The following is a 20,779-nucleotide window of genomic DNA, read 5'->3' on the forward strand; positions in this document are numbered from 1 at the left end:
TCCCCTTACCACTCCTCCTTGTACACCCCATCTTCCCCCTCCCCCTCTCTCCTGTCCCTCTCTTCCTATCTTTCTTCCCTCCTCTGCTTCCCACTCTTCCTCTCATTCACTTGGTGTATTTCAGCTTCTGAGCAAACTCCCTTTTGTGTTGATGGTATTTATAATTCCATTTCAATATACATAAAAGAGAAAAAAATAGCCGTATACATGTACACTCGTAATAATCATTCAATTTAATTATTGAAAACAATTAAAACATTTTGTCGTTCAGGTACCATTTTGTGCCTCTTTTCTTGAATGATCCCATCCCACCACTTCTCCCATAGAGAGATGTAACTTTTGTCTCACACCCAGTTGTTCTGGGGTAAGTTGGCTGGTGTGAGTTGGCCACTGCAAATTGGCTGCGGTGAATTGACCTAGACTCAACTTGGCGTTTCAAGGACTGAAGAGCCACGCTCTGGGTATCTCTGGAGCTGTCGCCAATTATTAAGGAAAATTCTGGTTCATGCATCCCGCTAAAGCGTGATTTGTGTAACTGGCTTTTTGAATGGGCTCCCCTTGGCTGGCTTCACATCACAGCAATAGCAATAGCAGTTAGACTTATATACCGCTTCATAGGGCTTTCAGCCCTCTCTAAGCGGTTTACAGAGTCAGCATATTGCCCCCAACAACAATCCGGGTCCTCATTTTACCCACCTCGGAAGGATGGAGGGCTGAGTCAACCTTGAGCCGGTGAGATTAGAACCGCCGAACTGCAGAACTGCAGTCAGCTGAAGTGGCCTGCAGTGCTGCATTTAACCACTGCGCCACCTGGGCTCCTAATGATAGCAGCTAACTATCATTTTGATACTTCATTGTCAATTTGCACTAGTTGACTAAAGTAAATGCCTATAGTTAGCAGGAGACTAGGAAGATGTGTCTCAAAAACTTACATTGGCTTTGCTTTTCTCAATAAAAATTTCTTGTCTCTGTGAACGAGTTTGTTTTATAAAGAAAAGAAAAGCTTTGTGTGGATAGAGGAGACCCAAATGACCTTATATGATTCATGCAAAATGAATTTATTTGATAATAAAACTGCGAGGCTTGGTTCAATTTCTAGATTTTTTCTTTCTTTCTACAATTCTTATCTGCTCTTCTGGATCATCTAGTCTATTAGTCTCTTCTCAAAATGGCCCGCCAACTGCGTAAGAAAGTCTATTAGTTATATTTCCTAAAGGAAGGCAAGAATGCCCCAAAGGGAAGACTATAGATAAATTATATTAGGAAATTCATTAATGTCTTTCACTTGCTGTTCTCAGGATGTAGTTTTAAGAAATTGTCCCTCCAGGTAAGCAACACTCACCCAGCCATTACTTTTGGCAACTGTTAATGTATACAAGCAAGATGAGAAATAAATTTTAGTTAAGATGCTCTATGGTTGTCCTTATTTTATATTGAAATTATTATTATTTGTAAAACATTATTGTAATAAAGTGCTTTATTTTTATTTATTAATTAGACTTATATACCGCTTCATAGGACTTTCAGCCCTCTCTAAGCGGTTTTCAGATTTTTTTTTTAGCAAATTGAGTCAGCAAATCGCCCCCACAGTCTGGGTCCTCATTTCACCCACCTCGGAAGGATGGAAGGCTGAGTCAACCTTGAGCTGGTGAGATTTGAACCGCTGAACTGCAGATAGCAGTCAGCTGAAGTGGCCTGCAGTCCTGCACCCTAACCACTGCGCCACCTCGGCTCTTACCTAGAAGTGCATTCTAAATTACCCCGTTTTCCCAAAAATAAGACTTTCTCGGATAATTTCTCGGTGCTTTTGAGTGCATGCGCTAAAATAAGCCCTCCTCTGAAAATAAGCCCTCCCCAAAAATATTGCAACACAGCAGCAGCCATGAGGTGACCATGCTCTCCGCCTCCTGCACCTCAAAAATAATAAGACCACCCCGAAAATAAGACCAAGTGCTTATTTCGGGGGTCAAAAGAAAATAAGACCCTGTCTTATTTTTGGGGAAACACGGTAGTTCTCTCATTCTTCTACAGCATAACCGTATTCTGCATTAAATATTGTATTATCTGCAGAATAGGTTGTCATGGAGATTTTTATGTAGTATATTTAAAAACACACATTTGATGAATGAACACACTATAAGAAGGATTAGAGAAACCTGTCTTTTAATAATGTAATGATATTGTTCTTTTATTGTCAATTACCTTTGATTATGTGTAGCATCAGTAAATCAAAGGGTATGACATAGTCACTCAATGACAGATATTTTGATTTGATTATTAAGCTCTGGACTCCAGATGCATTGTTTTTCAGACTGGCATTTATTTCAAGACTTAGCCTTAGGGCTTATTCCAATACTGCCTGCTTAATTTTGTTGTGTTACTCCAATAAAATGTTTGGGTTGGGGGGGGGGGAATATTCTTCTGCACAAAGTGTTTTGATTTAGCTCAAAATAATAAGTTTTTTTTCCTCATTTTGATAATTAAAACTTCAATGTGCTTAATTCTTACACTGCAAAATTGAGATTCACTGATCATAATGTAGCAATCAGAAGCAGAAAAACACATCCCACATGTGAAAGTTCTAATTTACGGATTTATTGCTAAATCCTACTCACAAGAATCTTCTCAAACGAACGGTCTGCAATCTGGAGAAAATTAGATAAAGCTCAACCGGCATTCAAGGGTGGGAGTGGTTTGAAATTCATTATTTTGTGGCTACCTAGTGATTCTAAACTAATGTCTCATTTAACTCCTCCTCCCATTCCTGCCATTTTCTCTCCTATACATTGAGATTGATGTACTAATTTAGATTGATGATGGGGTACTTCCGTATGAAGCCAGTGAGTCGGCCCATATTAATGAAGCCCCGTTCTTTGCCAATATAGACTATTGCATAGCACATCCATAAAAAAAGTGGGGGAATCTGACTTTTTTAGAATTATAAAATAAATAGAGCTGGAAAGAACATTTGGGCCATGAACTCCAACTACATTATAAAAATAAAACTGAGTCTGCTGGAGAAAAAAACCCTGCATTTAACAATGTATTTTCTCATGAATGAAGGCAAATGCACGTGTCCCAGGAAAATCAGAAGACTAAATTTCTGGTGATGTTGACCTACCTAAATTGGATCCTGCAATGTATTTTCTATTTCAAATCTGAACTATGGATTCAGCTAGCACTGAGATTTCTTACTATAGTACAGTCTTTATTGTCCTTGACCAAAATAAATACAACAAAATTGGTTTTAGCCTCCTCACTGGTGCAATCCATAGATAACAAATACAAACAACATAAATAGTATAAGGAATAATCCCAATGCAAGTAATTTAGTTGAAAAGAAAAAAGAAGAAAAAAAGATATGCTGACAATCCAAAGAGTTCTACATATTTTCAAAATGCATTTGTTTTTTTCCCAAATACACTGGGACATTTGGCCATATTTCTATTACACTATTTCACTAACACCCTCCTCGCCGCTTCAATAGCTTATAATACGTGAAAGCTTTAAAAGAGAATTCCTCATCTTTAGAGACTGTTAATGCCATCTACAGACAAAGAACTATCTTTACAACGCTGATTTGCAGCAAGAGTCATTTCTATGTTAAGAGCTTAATTATCTCTGTGAGTTTAAAAGCAAAACATGAAATGGTTAGATTGCCTCTTTCTTTAGTAAGATTAAAAAGGATTTAGGAGTAGTAGGTATGAGCATTTTGGCTATTTGCTATCTAAATAAGCTTATTTCTGAAGTTTAATAGAGTTCCGCCTTTTGTTCTTGGTAGCTTCTTGGTATCTAACATATGTATTTGTATGTCCAGAAAAGAATCATGACATGCACAAAATGGAATGGAAAATGGTCCTTCTGGCCTTGTCAACTTTCCGCAATCTTATTTGACTCTTATATGTTAAAATAAAGTATGGAAATCTCTGTACTAGAGAAGCACATGCGTTTACCAAGTAAAATTCATCACATTTGCAGACAAAGTAGAAATTGCTTATGACAAGTTTCAAGCACGTGGATTTATTTCTAAAGAATATAAAACTAAGGAGAAATCAAATATTTCCTTAATGGACCCCAGGGGATATTTTATGGAGTGCCCTCTGTGGAGAAACTCACCTGGCACTTATCGTACCGTTCTCTTGGTCCCTGTGTGATTTCGGAAACATTTAAAAATAATTTCCAAGGGGGTCCCAAAGGTGCTTTTTCAAGAGGCAACTAGACTATCGGTTTTTATTTGAAGACATTTCACTTCTCATCCAAGAAGTTCTTCAAAGAACATCTTCAAAGAAAAACCAGAAAGTCCAGTTGCCTCTTGATGAAGAACCCTTGGGAGAACTATGACCTGAATAACTGAGAATATCCATAGACAATTTCCAAGGGTGTTTTTTATGTGCTGTAACGTTATTGACACCTGTGACTACACTAGTTGCTGTTTTACTTTGACTTTTAAGTTACTTTTCAAGAAAATAGTGCATGGTACTATACTGTATGGAGTAGAAATATAGTGTTCGACCATTCATTTAGCAAACATTTGAAATTACAATGGCATTGAAAAAAGTGATTTATGACCAGTCCTCGCACTTACCCATGGTCACATGATCAAAGTTTGGATGCTTGGTAACTGGCAGATGTTTACAATGGTTGTAGCGTCTTGACGTGACTTTTTCCAGCTAGGTTATGACAAGCAAAGTCAATCGGGGAAGCAGGATTCACTTAAGAACTCAATTTCAATTTATTAATCCAGTCTATATGATTTGATGCAGCACAGTGATTTGCTTGATAACTATGGCAAAAAGATTGTAAAATCAGGTTCAGTGCACTGAACTGTTTGCTTAGCAACAGAAATTCTGCTTCAAATTGTGGTCATAAGTTAGGACTATTTTTATATAACGAACAAATCAAGCAAGCAAGCAAAAACATAATTCTGCTTGATCTAAACATGAATTTTGTAAGAGGAGGTGTTTGGGCATTCAAAACCCCTGTTTTTATCAACAAATGAAAAAGTGGCATTCTGATGTTAAATATAAGTATGCCATTAGCGTCTTTTAAATTTCCACTCAAATAAGGGAAATAATGACTGCAAATATTACGTGGCTTTGCCCAGTGTTATATATTCATCACAATGCAGTTTTCCTTGTAAAAATACGATGCAAACCAAGGAGCGAGGAAGTAGGTTAAACTATAACAACTTAGGTAAATAAAACATGATATTTAGAATTCTTTCATACTATTAACAGTTCACTGCCTTTCAAGACACAATCTCAAAAACAGATACAGCATGAGCAAGTTTGGGGTAAAATATGAGATAATTTTTTTCTACCCAATTATCCTCCCTGGTGTTTGGGAAAATCCCACACACATTCCTTCAATTTACAAAAGGTTTTATGTATGTATGTATGTATGTATGTATGTATGTATGCATGCATGCATGCATACGTACACACACACACACAGATATACCTAATGCAATCAATATAAAATGGTATTTATGCTCCCAACAGTACTACAATTTCCCAGATCTAGAAGGGTGATATGTTAATAGAAAAAGGTGAGCAGTTTTAAGATATTTGTTATATATATTTAGTTATGTGTTTATGTGTTTTATTATATAGCCATGGAGGAGTAAAATTAATGTAAAGAATTTAATCTCACATCTGCTGTGTTGTTTTAATTTTAATTCTATTAAGTGTTTTTGTCTGGACTTCAAACATTTCCTAAGATTTTAAAAAAAGTTGAGTGCTTTGTCCACTGTGATGACTTTCATTTTGTATGAGCGAAGTGGTTTTAAGAGTCCAAAGAGCTTAAAAGAAGTAAATCCTATTTTCCACCTTCAGATAAAAATTGTGGTTTCAGAGGGAATAGTGAATTCTGTTTAGCAGTTAATTTTTAATGGGTGAATTTCTCCTGTGAATACAGCAAAAATAAAAACTGAGGTTGTCAGAGATATCTTTCATCCAGCTTCATTCTCCCCCATTCTGGGTTTCCATAATATGGAATCTCTATAAATAATTTGCGGTCCTTACACGTCTTGAGCTATTACAGATGAAATAAATTCGGATGATGCACTCGACTGTAAGGCTAAGAACGGTTAAAAGTGACTCATCCTAGGGGCTCCACTTCCCATCCTCTTTTGATTACAGAAGGCTGCGTGTGATCGGGACCATGTGGTCTGCAAAGTATTGCATGCTTCTTAACGTGGATTCTGTTATCAAATTTCTTTAACTTTAAGTGCACCTGCACATCTGGAAACGCTGCTTTGTGTACCGCTGCCCCATCCGTTTCCTTGGGACTTGTATTGGCTGAGTAGTTGGAGGATTATACTGTCTGGGAGACCTGCCAGATTAATTTGGCCAGCTGCCTGTTGTTCAATCTGGAGCCACCGAAGCCCTCGGTTTCTCTGGGACTTTGCTGCCAGATATTCCATATGGGATGCCCAGAAATATAGCCTAACATTAGGGAGATTTAGTTCTCCCATATCTCCATGGGCCCATACATTTTTAATGACAATTCTTGTTTTTTTTTGCCTACCAAATGAACCTTGAAAAGGTCTTGTGGAGCTTATTAAAGTATGAGGTTTTAAATTCTCAAAACAGTTGTAGTTGATACAAGAGACTAAGGGTGGCATTTATTTTAGGAAGCTGTATTCTTTCCATAATTGGTGCAGAGACATTCATCTACCTATCCAGATGATCAACGCTTGATGGCATCAGGTTTGTGTGCTTGGTGGTCAAATGGCCTCATTAGCATCTTAAAAGGACATGTAGCCTAAAAGCTTAAATGGTCTGATCAGGGATGTTGCATACTGAAGCATGAAAGCACGGCTGCGAGGCACCAAAGTTCCATCTTTGTTGCTTTAATATAAATCCTGTCGTTTTTCAGGGCAGTCAGCAGTGTGTTGCAGAATCACCCATACAACCAGTGATCAGTTATAAATTCAGTAGTCAGATCTCATCATTTCCAGAACACAGCAGCTCCCTTTCCTCCTCCAGTTAGACTGGCATCTCATCCCAAGTTGCTTTGCATAAAATGATGGGGTGGGAATGATCAGTTGGAATTTGTGTTGGAATCTCTGGTTTCCTGTTGCTAACAGCTGCTCCCTCTTGTTTTTTAATGCAGCAATTTCATTCCAGTATTTATTTTTTTTGCATGCAAAGCATGTTTGAATATTAAACATTACTGGCCACAATTTTGGGGTTTTTGTTTGTCTGGCTTGCTGAATGAAGTCAGCTAATGTGATTTTGTAAGCCATGATTTGTAGCTTAGGATGTGTGAGCCAGTTGTGGCTTATTTAGGAAGCCATAACTTAAGTGCAACGTGAGAATCAAATGCAACGTAAGGTTTTAAAAAGTGGTTTATTTACACAAGAGTAGACCAATTATGCACGCAGCATTTTTTAAAAATACATTTGGTGATTTCGCTTAAATTGGTCTTTTGTTAAGCTTCCATTGATTTAATAAAAAACTAAATCAATGGAGGCTTGCTTAGCAAAAAAACTTAAGCATATTACTTTTTTAGTCATAAAAAGTAACATACATAGAAACAACACATTAATTAATTTCATTGCTATGTTGAAATGGTTGATCCCCTGGATTAATTACTATTCCAGAGTTAATGGTTTCTAATTTAAATTTTGTGGCCAGCATAAAAGTGAAAGTGCATATGTAAAATTGTGCATGTATAATTGTAATCTGTTTACCAGATAGTAATGGGCTGGCTCCAGACTTAAAGCATTCTTAAACTGGAGTCTTTGAAATTAATAGAGTTTATATTACTCCTGACGTACCTGAGTGCTATGATCTTAAATAATCATTGATATGTTTTTGTTATTGCTGTGAACTACCCAAAGTTTTGGTAAAAATGGGTGGCCATGTAAGTTTGTTAAATAAATAATTGTAAGTTCCATTGCTTTCAACAAACCAATCCAAAGTATGCTTAAATATATTCTACATTTATACAGGCAGAATCAGAACATTTTACACAATAACAACAGTCAATAGCCAATGTTTGGCAACTGATAAATTAATTGTATGGTCTTCTTGCAAAGGCTTTAATTGAAGGAAAGGAAATATACTGTATTTCTCTGAACAAATGTGTCCCTTGTAGTTTTCATGGGACTATGCTGCTTTACTATTGCCTGGCTACTAGGAAGAAAATTCCTCTGTATTCCATGGGTAGATAATTGCATACGTAGTGGTTTTTACATTATACTTTTTAGTTTAAGTTATTTCTTAATAAACCTAGAATTAAACTATATTTTACAGCAAATATAGTAGAAAAATATAGTGACTTTTAAGTCTTGTGGAGGAAAGTCAAGATTCTTAGGTATAATCCAGAAAATATTAATTCCTTGAGAAAAACATGGAAAGTTGAACTATTTGAAATCTGATTAATAGTAAAATCAAACTTATATGCTGCTTGACCCTCAGGGTCTCTGGGGGCTTTACAATAGCAAAGATTGAATGTTTAATTCCTAACAATGACTAGGACTACAAAAACAGAACAGAATAACAGCGTGTGGAAGGGATCTTGGAGGTCTTCTAGTACCACAAGCAGGCGAACCGTCCTATACCAGACAAGTGGATGTCCAGTCTCTTTAAAATCTTGCAGTGATGGAACGTAGGAAATGCTTGTGCATAACAATTATAATTAGTATTCTGGAATATATTTATATGTGCATTTTCTTAAGGAGCTTAAGATTATATACGAGGGGATGTCGCCACTTAGTTTCTTAACCTGAATACTTGTTCCACGTCACTCAGGGAACAGAGATCACCACACACTCAGGGAAATGACCGACCGACCTAAACTACCCAACCTACCTACCTACCTATCCAACCTACCTACCCAACCTACCTAACTTACCTACCCAACCTACCTACCTACTACCCAACCTACCTACCCACCCAACATACCCACCCAACATACCTACTTACCCAACCTACCTACCCAACCTACCTACCTACCTACCCAACCTACCTACCTATCCAACCTACCTACCCAACATACCTACTTACCCAACCTACCTACCCAACCTACCTACCCAACATACCTACCTACCCAACCTATCTGCCTACCCAACCTACCTACCTACCTACCCAACCTACCTACCCAACATACCTACTTACCCAACATACCTACCCAACCTATCTGCCTACCCAACCTACCTACCCAACCTACCTACCCAACCTACCTACCCAACCTACCTAACTTACCTACCTACCTATCCAATCTACCTACCCAACCTACCTAACCTACCTGCCTACCCAACCTACCCACCCAACATACCTACTTACCCAACCTACCTACCCAACCTACCTACCTACCTACCCAACCTACCTACCTATCCAACCTACCTACCCAACATACCTACTTACCCAACCTACCTACCCAACCTACCTACCCAACATACCTACCTACCCAACCTATCTGCCTACCCAACCTACCTACCTACCTACCCAACCTACCTACCCAACATACCTACTTACCCAACATACCTACCCAACCTATCTGCCTACCCAACCTACCTACCCAACCTACCTACCCAACCTACCTACCCAACCTACCTAACTTACCTACCTACCTATCCAATCTACCTACCCAACCTACCTAACCTACCTGCCTACCCAACCTACCCAACCTACCTACCTACCTATCCAAATTACCTACCCAACCTACCTACCTACCCACCCAACATACTTACTTAGCCAACCTACCTACCCAACCTAACCTACCAGCCCAACCTACCTACCCAACTTACCTACCTATCCAACCTACCTACCCAACCTACCTAACTTACCTACCTACCCAACTTACCTACCCAACCTACCCAACCTACCTACCTACCTACCCACCCAACATACTTACTTACCCAACCTACCTACCCAACCTAACCTACCAGCCCAACCTACCTACCCAACGTGCCTGCCTACCCAACTTACATACCTACCCAACCTACCTACCTACCTAGCTTATGTCCCTGTCTATTTGTCTGTCCGTCTATCGTCTATGCCCCTCCCTCCCTCCCTGTCCATCCATCACCGAGACCTCGAAGCGTCCTTTCAAGCGGCTCAAAGCCCTCACCGCTCTTGGCTCCATTCGCCGCGCGGAGTTCGAATCCGCCCCTGGCAACGCCTCCCTCACGGAGAAACCGCCGCTCGTGCCTCGCGCCGCCGACGAGAGACGGCGCGCGCGACTCCCGGCCCGCATGCGCGGGATTTCGACTTCCATTCGGCTTGCAGGGGGGCGGGTCGGCAGCTTCGGAGGGTCGGCGCATGCGTGACAGAGGAACGTCACGGAGAGGGATAGGCTGGGAGCTAAGACACGCCCCCTCCCTCGCCCCTCCCCTTCTGAGATCGGCACCGGCGATGGCGGCGGCGGCGGCTGAGGGAGCGGCGGAGGCCCTGCTGGAAGCCATCTCCTCGGCCCACTTCCAGGATCTGCTGCAGCGGCCGGACAGGTGGGTTTACCCAGCCGCCGCTCCGCCGTTGGGGGTTGGCGGGAAGGGAAAGGAAGCCGCTGCCGAGTACCGGCTGCCGCTTGGCTGGTTCTCCCTGCGCTCCGCTGGCGATTCAAACGCGGAATTCTCTCCGATTTCAGCTTTCATTGTGGGGTTCCTCTTTCCTTACCCCCAGCCAGCCTTTGATTAAAGCTGGCTAAGGAGTCGTCGTTGTCGTCATCATCATCTATAGATCAGTGCTCTCCAACCTTGGCCACTTTAAGACCTGTGGACTTCAACTCCCAGAGTTCCTCAGCCAGCAAAGCTGGCTGAGGAACTCTGGGAGTTGAAGTCCACAAGTCTTAAAGTGGCCAAGGTTGGAGACCCCTGATCTATAGCACTGTCTATGGCAGAGGACTTCAAAGTTGGCACCTTTAAGACTTGTGGACTTCAACTCCCAGAATTCTCCAGTCAGCTGGAGCTCTGCTGGCTGAGGAATTCTGGGAGTTGAAGTCCACAAGTCTTAAAGTTGCTACTGTTGGAGACCACTAATGTATAGCACTGTCTATGGCAGAGGACTTCAAAGTTGGCACCTTTAACACTTCTCGGAGTTGACATCCACAAGTCTTAAAGTTGCCAAGGTTGGAGACCACTGATCTATAGCACTCTCTGTGGCAGAGGACTTCAAAGTTGGCACCTTTAAGACTTCTCGGAGTTGAAGTCCACAAGTCTTAAAGTTGCCAAGGTTGGAGACCACTGATCTATAGCACTCTCTGTGACAGAGGACTTCAAAGTTGGCACCTTTAAGACTTCTCGGAGTTGAAGTTCACAAGTCTTAAAGTTGCCAAGGTTGGAGACCACTGATCTATAGCACTCTCTGTGGCAGAGGACTTTAAAGTTGGCACCTTTAAGACTTCTCGGAGTTGAAGTTCACAAGTCTTAAAGTTGCCAAGGTTGGAGACCACTGATCTATAGCACTGTCTGTGGCAGAGGACTTTAAAGTTGGCACCTTTAAGACTTCTCGGAGTTGAAGTTCACAAGTCTTAAAGTTGCCAAGGTTGGAGACCACTGATCTATAGCACTGTCTATGGCAGAGGAAATCAAAGTTGGCACCTTTAAGACTTGTGGACTTCAACTCCCAGAATTCTCCAGTCAGCTGGAGCTTTGCTGGCTGAGGAATTCTGGGAGTTGAAGTCCACAAGTCTTAAAGTTGCCACGGTTGGAGACCACTAATGTATAGCACTGTCTATGGCAGAGGACTTCAAAGTTGGCACCTTTAACACTTCTCGGAGTTGACATCCACAAGTCTTAAAGTTGCCAAGGTTGGAGACCACTGATCTATAGCACTCTCTGTGGCAGAGGACTTCAAAGTTGGCACCTTTAAGACTTCTCGGAGTTGAAGTTCACAAGTCTTAAAGTTGCCAAGGTTGGAGACCACTGATCTATAGCACTCTCTGTGGCAGAGGACTTCAAAGTTGGCACCTTTAAGACTTCTCGGAGTTGAAGTTCACAAGTCTTAAAGTTGCCAAGGTTGGAGACCACTGATCTATAGCACTCTCTGTGGCAGAGGACTTTAAAGTTGGCACCTTTAAGACTTCTCGGAGTTGAAGTTCACAAGTCTTAAAGTTGCCAAGGTTGGAGACCACTGATCTATAGCACTGTCTGTGGCAGAGGACTTTAAAGTTGGCACCTTTAAGACTTCTCGGAGTTGAAGTTCACAAGTCTTAAAGTTGCCAAGGTTGGAGACCACTGATCTATAGCACTGTCTGTGGCAGAGGACTTCAAAGTTGGTATCTTTAAGACTTGTGGACTTCAACTCCCAGAATTCTCCAGCCACTTGGAGCTTTGCTGGCTGAGGAACTCTGGGAGTTGAAGTCCACAAGTCTTAAAGTGGCCAAGGTTGGATACCACTGATCTATAGGACTGTCTATGGCAGAGGACTTCAAAGTTGGTATCTTTAAGACTTGTGGACTTCAACTCCCAGAATTCTCCAGCCACTTGGAGCTTTGCTGGCTGAGGAACTCTGGGAGTTGAAGTCCACAAGTCTTAAAGTGGCCAAGGTTGGATACCACTGATCTATAGGACTGTCTATGGCAGAGGACTTCAAAGTTGGTATCTTTAAGACTTGTGGACTTCAACTCCCAGAATTCTCCAGCCACTTGGAGCTTTGCTGGCTGAGGAACTCTGGGAGTTGAAGTCCACAAGTCTTAAAGTTGCCAAGGTTGGAGACCACTGATCTATAGCACTGTCTATGGCAGAGGAAATCAAAGTTGGCACCTTTAAGACTTGTGGACTTCAACTCCCAGAAGCTGGAGTTCCTCAGCCAGCTGGAGGTTTGCTGGCTGAGGAACTCTGGGAGTTGAAGTCCACAAGTCTTAAAGTGGCCACGGTTGGAGACCACTGATCTATAGCACTGTCTATGGCAGAGGACTTCAAAGTTGGCACCCTTAAGACCTGTGGACTTCAGCTCCCCGAATTCTCCAGCCAGCTGGAGCTTTGCTGGCTGGAGAACTCTGGGAGTTGAAGACCACAAGTCTTAAAGTTGCCAACTTTGAAGTCCTCTGGTCTATGGAGATTCTTGTGTCTATGCCCCAAAGGTGCTTTTTCAACTAAACTTTCTTGTTTTTCTTTGAAGAGGTTTAGCTTCTCATCCAAGAAGCTCCTTCAGCGTTGAAGAAGCTTCTTGGATGAGAAGCCAAACCTGTTTAAAGAAAAAACAAGGAAGTCCACTTGCCTCTTGAAAAAGCACCTTTGGGACAACTATCACCTGCATGTCTGAGAATCTCCATAGACTTCTGTCTATTATAGCACTGTTAGTTAAACTAGTAATTATTAAATCATTAGTGTGATATAGTTCGTTGATCCACAGTGTGAAAGTCCATGAATGACCTGATGTTGCTAAAGAGTTTGGGGACCCCTGGTCTAGGGTATTTTCAGGCTGTCAGGTTGAATTGGAAAACCTTTCCTAAGAGCAAGACAGTAAGTTTAATTTATTTACAGAAGAAGTCATCTGAAGAAGTAGTACCCTTTATGTCTTCTGACATAAAGGGTACTACTGAACTTGTCTTGATGCATGGATGCCAATGGATACACACACCTTTACACCCTTACGCGGTCTTATCCGTTTGACCTCATACCAGAAGATTTCCCATGCTTTTCTCATCTCCCTGCCAATGGTCATGGTTTTGTCAAACTTAATTGCAGATTGTCTCCTCAGTCTGCAGGTCTCATTTTAATCCCATTCAGCATCTTTTTTTGTAAACACTTATGACATAAAGGAAAATGTTTCTATATAGCAGTCATTTCACTATATGGCCGCCATTTATCTGCCCATCACGTCAATCAGCCATAAGACCTGGCACTCTTTAAATACCATTCATCTCCCACTCTCTCTGTTCATGTTACAATGAATGGGTTCCTTGGAGGGAAGATGGTGTTCAACAGAGCAGCATCTCAGAATGATGAGACAGAAGTAAAAGGATTTATAAGTACTCTGGGTGGGCATGTGAACAATGTAGGTCAATCCATCTGGGAATATTGAATCTGAATGGAAAAGAGATTTGTGACAAATATACTCATACGTCAAATCCTACAGATTTCAGTAAAATCATGTCTGGATTACATCTATTAAAAATACAGTGTCTCGACAGGTTTCCTCCTCTCTGTTCTTGAACTGAAGAACCTTTCTGATAAAACTCTAGTTCTTCAGTTTGCCAGGTAGGTTGAAATTAAAGCAAGAGATGCAGGTGCGCTAAGGAAGTGTACCTGCATCTTCCAAAGGAGAAGATTATTCAGTAATTAAATGTAGCATCTCATCCTTAAATCCTTTTTGATGCTGTTTGCCATTAATAAATAGGTGAATCCTATGTTAGGGATGCAGGTTCACCGACAAATGCGCGCTCGACAAAAGCGCACCGACAAAACCGCGGGGAGAAAAGCGCGAGTTTGAAATCGCTCCGAAGAATGAGCACAGAAGCGCGCCGACAGAAGTGCGCTCTAAACCTAACCCTAAAGGTAACCCTGAACCTAAACCTAACCCTGAACCTAACCCTAAACCTAACCCTAAACCTAACCCTAAACCTAACCCTTACCTTCACCGAAATGGCGCATCTGTCGGCGCTCTTTTGTGGGCGCGCATTTGTGGGCGCGCTATTGATGTCACGGTTTTATCGCCACTCTGTTGTCGGGCGCGCTTTTGTCGGGTCACGAGGGATGCATACAGGTTGTCCTTGACTTATGAGAGAAATGGGACTGGAATTTCTGTTCTTAAGCAAAACAATGAGTTGTGCCTGATTTTATGACCTTTTTTTTGCCATGGTTGTTAAGCAAATCAGTGAAATTAAGTGAATTACATGGTCATTAAGCAAACCCAGCTTCAGCCATTGATTTTGCTAGTCAGAAGCCGGCTGGGAACATTGTGAATGGCAATCACATGACGTGGGATCCCTGCAGACATAATAAAATACATGGCACTTGCCAAACACCTGGATTTTGATCACCTGACTGGGGAGGCTGTAATTGTTGTAAGTTTGAGTATCAGTTGTGAGTCACTTTTTTCAATGCCATTGTAACTTTGAAAAGTCACAAAGCAAATATTTTTAAGTCAAGGACTGTAGCTCCCTAGTTTCTTACATGTATTCTTCAATTTTTTTCATTGAAAATCAAATAATTTAGCCAGAAATTTGGTTTGCTACTGCAGTTTCATCTTGTTTCATATTATTTTGACAACTGAATTGAACTAGAGAGGGAATGCACGAACTGTGTGTACTATTTCTGTAGAAGTAGTTTTTGTGCTGAGCAAGGTAGTATTAAAATAAAACTCTGATCTTGCTGAATGTAGAGCTTGGTCCCAAGGAGTCTTGCAGCCTATGAATATGTATGAGTACAGAGGTGAGAGAAGGGCATTATCTCCTTCACATTTTAGAAAACGAGAATGAGAGCCCAAAACTGTGTTTATGTGGGAAAGGAGGAGTTTTGCCGGTGACTCAGCAGGACAAAGCTTTAGTCCAAGCTGCATTAATTGTTTTTTCATACATACTGCAGTGCAGTTTTAGGAAATAGGTCCAAATCCACTTTAGATAGAATTGTTCTAGGTGAAAGTATAAATAATATAGTGCATTGAAAGGAAATAAAAATATGTGGGAAAGATTTAAGAATTCTTTCTTCTATAAGAATTCGAACGCAATTCAAGGTGCTGGTCATTACCTTTAAAGCCCTACATGGCTTAGGACCAGGAGATCTGCGAGACCGCCTACTGCCACATACCTCCCAGCGGCCGGTGAGATCCCACAGGGTGGGCCTCCTTCAGATGCCGTCAGCCAGACAATGTCGGCTGGCGGCTCCCCGGAGGAGGGCCTTCTCTGTGGCTGCTCCGACTCTTTGGAATGAACTACCCCCAGAGATCCGGACCTTGCCCATTCTCATGGCCTTCCGAAAAGCTGGCTGTTCCAGCAGGCCTGGGGCTGTTGACCTCATTGTTGAGGTCCAGCCCCCATCAGATTGAGTGCATGTGTGATGTTTTAAATTGCTTTCTTTTATTTTTTATTAATTACTCTTCGCTTTGTAAGCCGCCCGGAGTCCTCCGGGATTGGGTGGCCTATAAATCCAATAAATAAATAAATAAATAAATAATAAATAAATAAATAATAAAATACCTTGCTGAAGTATCTTTCCAAAGCTGGAATGTGTGCATATCCCAAATGTAAAGTAAAAAAAAAAGTAAAAAAAAAATATTGTGAAAAATATATGAAGAAATAACTTTCCCAGTATCCCAATAAGAATAAACAATATTAGTAATTTGTTCTCTTAAAATGTAAAAAAAATGATCTTTCTTCCATATCTCATCTCATATCTACAAACAAATCCACAAAACTTTTGTCATTACCGTTCTGATGTCAGCAAAAGTTTATTCAGTGTTAGCAGACATAACAATGTATATTTTAACCTTGATTTTTAAAAAAATCCTATATTCCCTCTTTTTACTTCTAGCAACCTGGATTTTTTTTTTTGCTCCTTCACATAATGTTCTAGAATTTGATTCTTTTTCATTCTTTTCTTTGTCCCTTCTCACAAAATTCTTCATGTCGGTCTGCAAAGCTGAAAATGTTCGTGAACACTGTCCTATAGTAAAAGTTGTTCCTCTTCCATAATATCTTTTAAACATGGCTTATCAATAGTAGCAGCCACTTTAAAAGTTAACTTCTGGGTCCATTGTTTAAAAATACCCTTTAGTGTGTCCAATATTAAAATATTTTGCTCCATTTTTATATTAGTAAGTCAAAATTAACTCTGTCTTTTTTTTAAATTTCTTTCAATATTTAGTTCTAGTTCCTTTTAGTTACTTCTATATGCCAATCTATCCTTTTTTTAATCCCTTAGTCTGTTTATATTTTCCCAGCAATAAAGTTCTAGTCATTATTTTGCTATTTATACCAAACATTTTATAAAAAAACCTTTAAACTTGTATTTAAAATGTCTTCTGCTAAGATTGAAGTCCAAAAGTTCCTTTTAGTGGAAAAGTAGTGAAAGTGATTTGAAAAAGAAGCATGTGAATCCAATGTTTGAAGGCACTGGCTATGGTTTGAGCACGATTCAACTCAATTCAATTCAATTTATTAGATTTATAGGCCGCCCAATCCTGGAGGACTCCGGGCGGCTTACAAAGAACGAGAAAAGAAAAACAAAATAAAATAAAAAACAATTTAAAAATTGTTTCCTTTTCATAGCTTTCTATGCAGAATGTTTTTAACTACAACTGAGCAAGTAGGGATTGTGGACCAAGAATTACCTGAGAAAGGTACTTTCAACGTTTGTAGCCCTCGTGGTTATGCAGAGAATGGTTGGACTGGAAGTCTTTGATATTCAGTTTCCCCGCTGAGCAGCAGCTGTCAGCACCTATTCCTTGGCAGCAGTAAACAGGATGTGAAGGGAAGAGCAATGAATGTGTGCTGAATTTGGATCAGCCTTGAGTAGAATCAGTAGGTCTGCTGCAGGGAATATAGGGACTGGTAAATATATCATGTCAAAATCTTGGTCCATTGCTACTGTCTATTTTGACTGACAAGTGGTTCTCTTTAGGCAAAAAACGTGGGTTTTTTTCCCCCCAGTGCCAAATTCTTACACTGTGCCTCTGGTTGTTTTTTACATTGCTCTGGTCTGCAAAAATATCTGACTCCTATGTGTTTCTTTTTTCTTTTTGCAGGTCTTTGATGGTGGTTCATTTTTGGGCCCCGTGGGCCCCTCAGTGCGTTCAGATGAATAACGTCATGACTGAGCTAGCAAAAGAGCATCCGCAGGTTATGTTCGTGAAAGTAAGTCAACGTATGTGTGATTGCCGACTTTGAACCAAAAAGGTGGAGTTATTCCAAATTTAACTTTAAAAATGTGAATTGGGGCAAGTGATTTTTGTTCAACACCCCCCAATTATTTTCCATTTCCATTGGTGGCGTATCAAATGCTTTCTTTAGTAAAAGTGAATATTTTCTATACTCTTGCTTTTAAACCAGGACAAACTGTTAAAATATGGATATAAAAGTGGGGGTAATAGCAATAGCAATAGCAGTTAGACTTATATACCGCTTCATAGGGCTTTCAGCCCTCTCTAAGCGGTTTACAGAGTCAGAGTCAGCATATCGCCCCCACAATCCGGGTCCTCATTTTACCCACCTCGGAAGGATGGAAGGCTGAGTCAACCCTGAGCCGGTGAGATTTGAACAGCCGAACTGCAGAACTAGCAGTCAGCTGAAGTAGCCTGCAGTACTGCACTCTAACCACTGCGCTATCTCGGCTCTTGACCATAACAATGCTTGACCATCCAGAAAATGATGTAGGACAGACTTCACTCTGTACTAAACTTCAGGATTTTGGATTGTGTCAACAGTGGCAGTAAAATGGCTGGGTTCTAAACGTTGTTGCCATGTTTTATTTTTAATAAATCCTACATAGAGGCTTTTGAGATTGATAGCATACAATAAGACCTTGATTTAACAAACTAATTGGGGGAAGGATCACCTTAGAGATGAATGTCAAATAAAAGGCAAATCGAGTATTACATGTATATAAGATGTGCAGAATATTTTTAAATGTACATAATGTGAACTGGTTTGCTTAGGATAAAATCTATTGTCTGAAATGCAGCTTTTATCTGTTACATCCAAAATTGGATAAATCGAGGTCTGTAAAAGAATTTATTCTAGTAAGAGTGTATTAATTATTTGATTTGTTATATGCTGCTGATTCAGCAGATCTCTCTCACTTTTCAATGCAGTTTCAGGTGACCAAAACGCCTGCCTCTTTAAATTATTTATATTAACATACCGTATCATATACTGTTATCCTGGGTATATTTACAATTTCTAGTAAGATGTTTCAAATAATCAAGGAAAAATAAGTCTATAATACGTACATCTCTGTGTTATAATAGGTATACTTCATGGGAATTCGTATAGAAAAATGCAAAATTGGTAAAAATTTTGAAGTGACAAGAAAATCATTCATCATCATGTAACTGAAATATAGTAACACAGTTTTTTAAAAAAAAACATTGGTATTTTTTAAAAAAACTGTTTTTTTTTTAAAAAAACATTGGTTTTTTTAAAGAAAAACCTATCTAAATTAATTTCCCTTAATACTTTATGAAAGTATGTTTAATAACCTGGTTTGTTTGGTATATCAGATTGCAAAACCATATATTAATTGTTAAATGCATTTAACATTTGAATTTGTTTAAAATTTAATTCAAAATAAATAAGGCTTTTCTGCATTTGTTTTATAAAAAAAAAAGTTGAAGTCCAAAACTGAAGAAATTACCAACATTATAAAAAAATTAAATGTTTCCGCTTTATTTCTTGCTGCACTGCTAAGGGAAGGATTAAGGCTTAGAATACACATTTTGCTACATGAAGTTTAGTCTAAACCAGTCTCAGTTGATGGATATTAAAAGTACCGTTATTACCAACAGTTTTTATTACTTCTGAATCTTTTGATATGCAAACTTTCCTCCTAGAGGAATAGAATGTAAAATGTAAGTATCCCTCCTGAAATTTGAAATAAAATGAGAAAAATAAGGAAGCTTAAAATTCAATCTATAATGCATTCTGTTATTCATAGGAAATATGTGGTAATATAGTGTTACAGATTGTCCTTGTTAATGACCCAATTGTGACTGGCGGTTCTACTGCTAATTTATCCTATAGATCCCCATATAAGGCATTTTCCTACTTTGACACCATCTTGACATGCAGACTTCAGCTCCCAGATATCTTGGCTAGGACTGTGATAGCCAGATAGGAGCTGAAGTCCTCAGATTCGGAGGAGAGCAAGTTTGAAAGAAGCCTAAACTGTTATGTATCTAGTTCCCAACCTTTTTTGGCCATGCCTCACCTAAGCATCTTTAAAATCCTGATGCGCTCCCTGTGACATATAATGCTTACTTTATTCAAAAAGCTAACTGTACTCACGCGGAGGAAGCCTAAAAGGACATTAACTTGGTTTAAACAGTGAAATTGCCCCCCTGGGGGGCGTGGGCTCACATTGGAGACCACTGACCTAAAGTTATATATTAATTAATTTTTCCATAATTAATAGTTTTTAAAATATTTTAAGCATAACTTTTGATTTCTCACATGAATATTTATGGTTGTTACAGTGAATGAAAGCTAGCAGCATTTCTTCTATTTATTAACATGTACCTTCACCCCAATGTTTGTGTCTTAAATATATAGTTTTAGACTGTTTTATTATTCAAGTAATTCATTCAGTTGTGCAGTTTTGACCTATATACTATGTTTATATTATGCAAAGAAATGTTTATTTGCCATTTCCAGATAAATATTTGAATTCTTTCAAATTGTTCAATTTCAAAACATCTGGATGTTAATAGGAATGTTTCTACGGTCAAATAATCATATTTTGAACTGTTTATATTTTAATCCTAAAAGTCACCAACTCTTACTCTCCCATTATAATACATTTATATTACACTTAAAAGACACAATATGATTACTAAAGCATTATGCTTTATTATAATTATATATTATAATTAAAGCATAAATTTCTGTTACACTTGCTCATTTTCCATTTCCAAATTGTTCGGGCCATTAATAGTTTCCAAGTATGCCAAATTAGATCAGGAGTTCTGTAGTTGTACACATGGAAGCCTCATTTCCAAATCGCATTCTTGCAGTTTGAATATTGGATTGTCAATTTCTCTTGTCAACTTAGTGGTGCGCTAATACCTAGCGGTCTTTCACGAGTTAAAAGCTAAAACGTACCAGGCATCAATAGTTTATTGAAGGAATACTCCTCTTTTTTTTTTTTTTGCTCCATAATTTGCAGAAGGCTGGG

The 20,779-nt window shown here is 39.5% G+C and overlaps 1 protein-coding gene across 1 annotated transcript in view; it reads left to right on the forward strand.

Annotated features, from left to right (window-relative positions):
• Positions 1 to 10,319: 10,319 nt before the first annotated feature.
• The window catches only part of GLRX3 (glutaredoxin 3), a 28,155-nt gene continuing 17,695 nt past the window's right edge, over positions 10,320 to 20,779 (forward strand). Inside the window, exons 1-2 of the mRNA XM_087725986.1 lie at positions 10,320 to 10,456; positions 17,637 to 17,745. Coding sequence (XP_087582112.1) covers positions 10,365 to 10,456; positions 17,637 to 17,745 — 201 coding nt within the window. The 5' untranslated portion in view covers positions 10,320 to 10,364. The remainder of the gene's footprint in view (positions 10,457 to 17,636; positions 17,746 to 20,779) is intronic.

The sequence above is a fragment of the Thamnophis sirtalis genome, unplaced genomic scaffold (assembly GCF_051295495.1).
Source record: "Thamnophis sirtalis isolate CommonGarterSnake01/CBP01778 unplaced genomic scaffold, rThaSir2_p1.2 scaffold_11, whole genome shotgun sequence".
Taxonomy (NCBI): domain Eukaryota; kingdom Metazoa; phylum Chordata; class Lepidosauria; order Squamata; family Natricidae; genus Thamnophis; species Thamnophis sirtalis.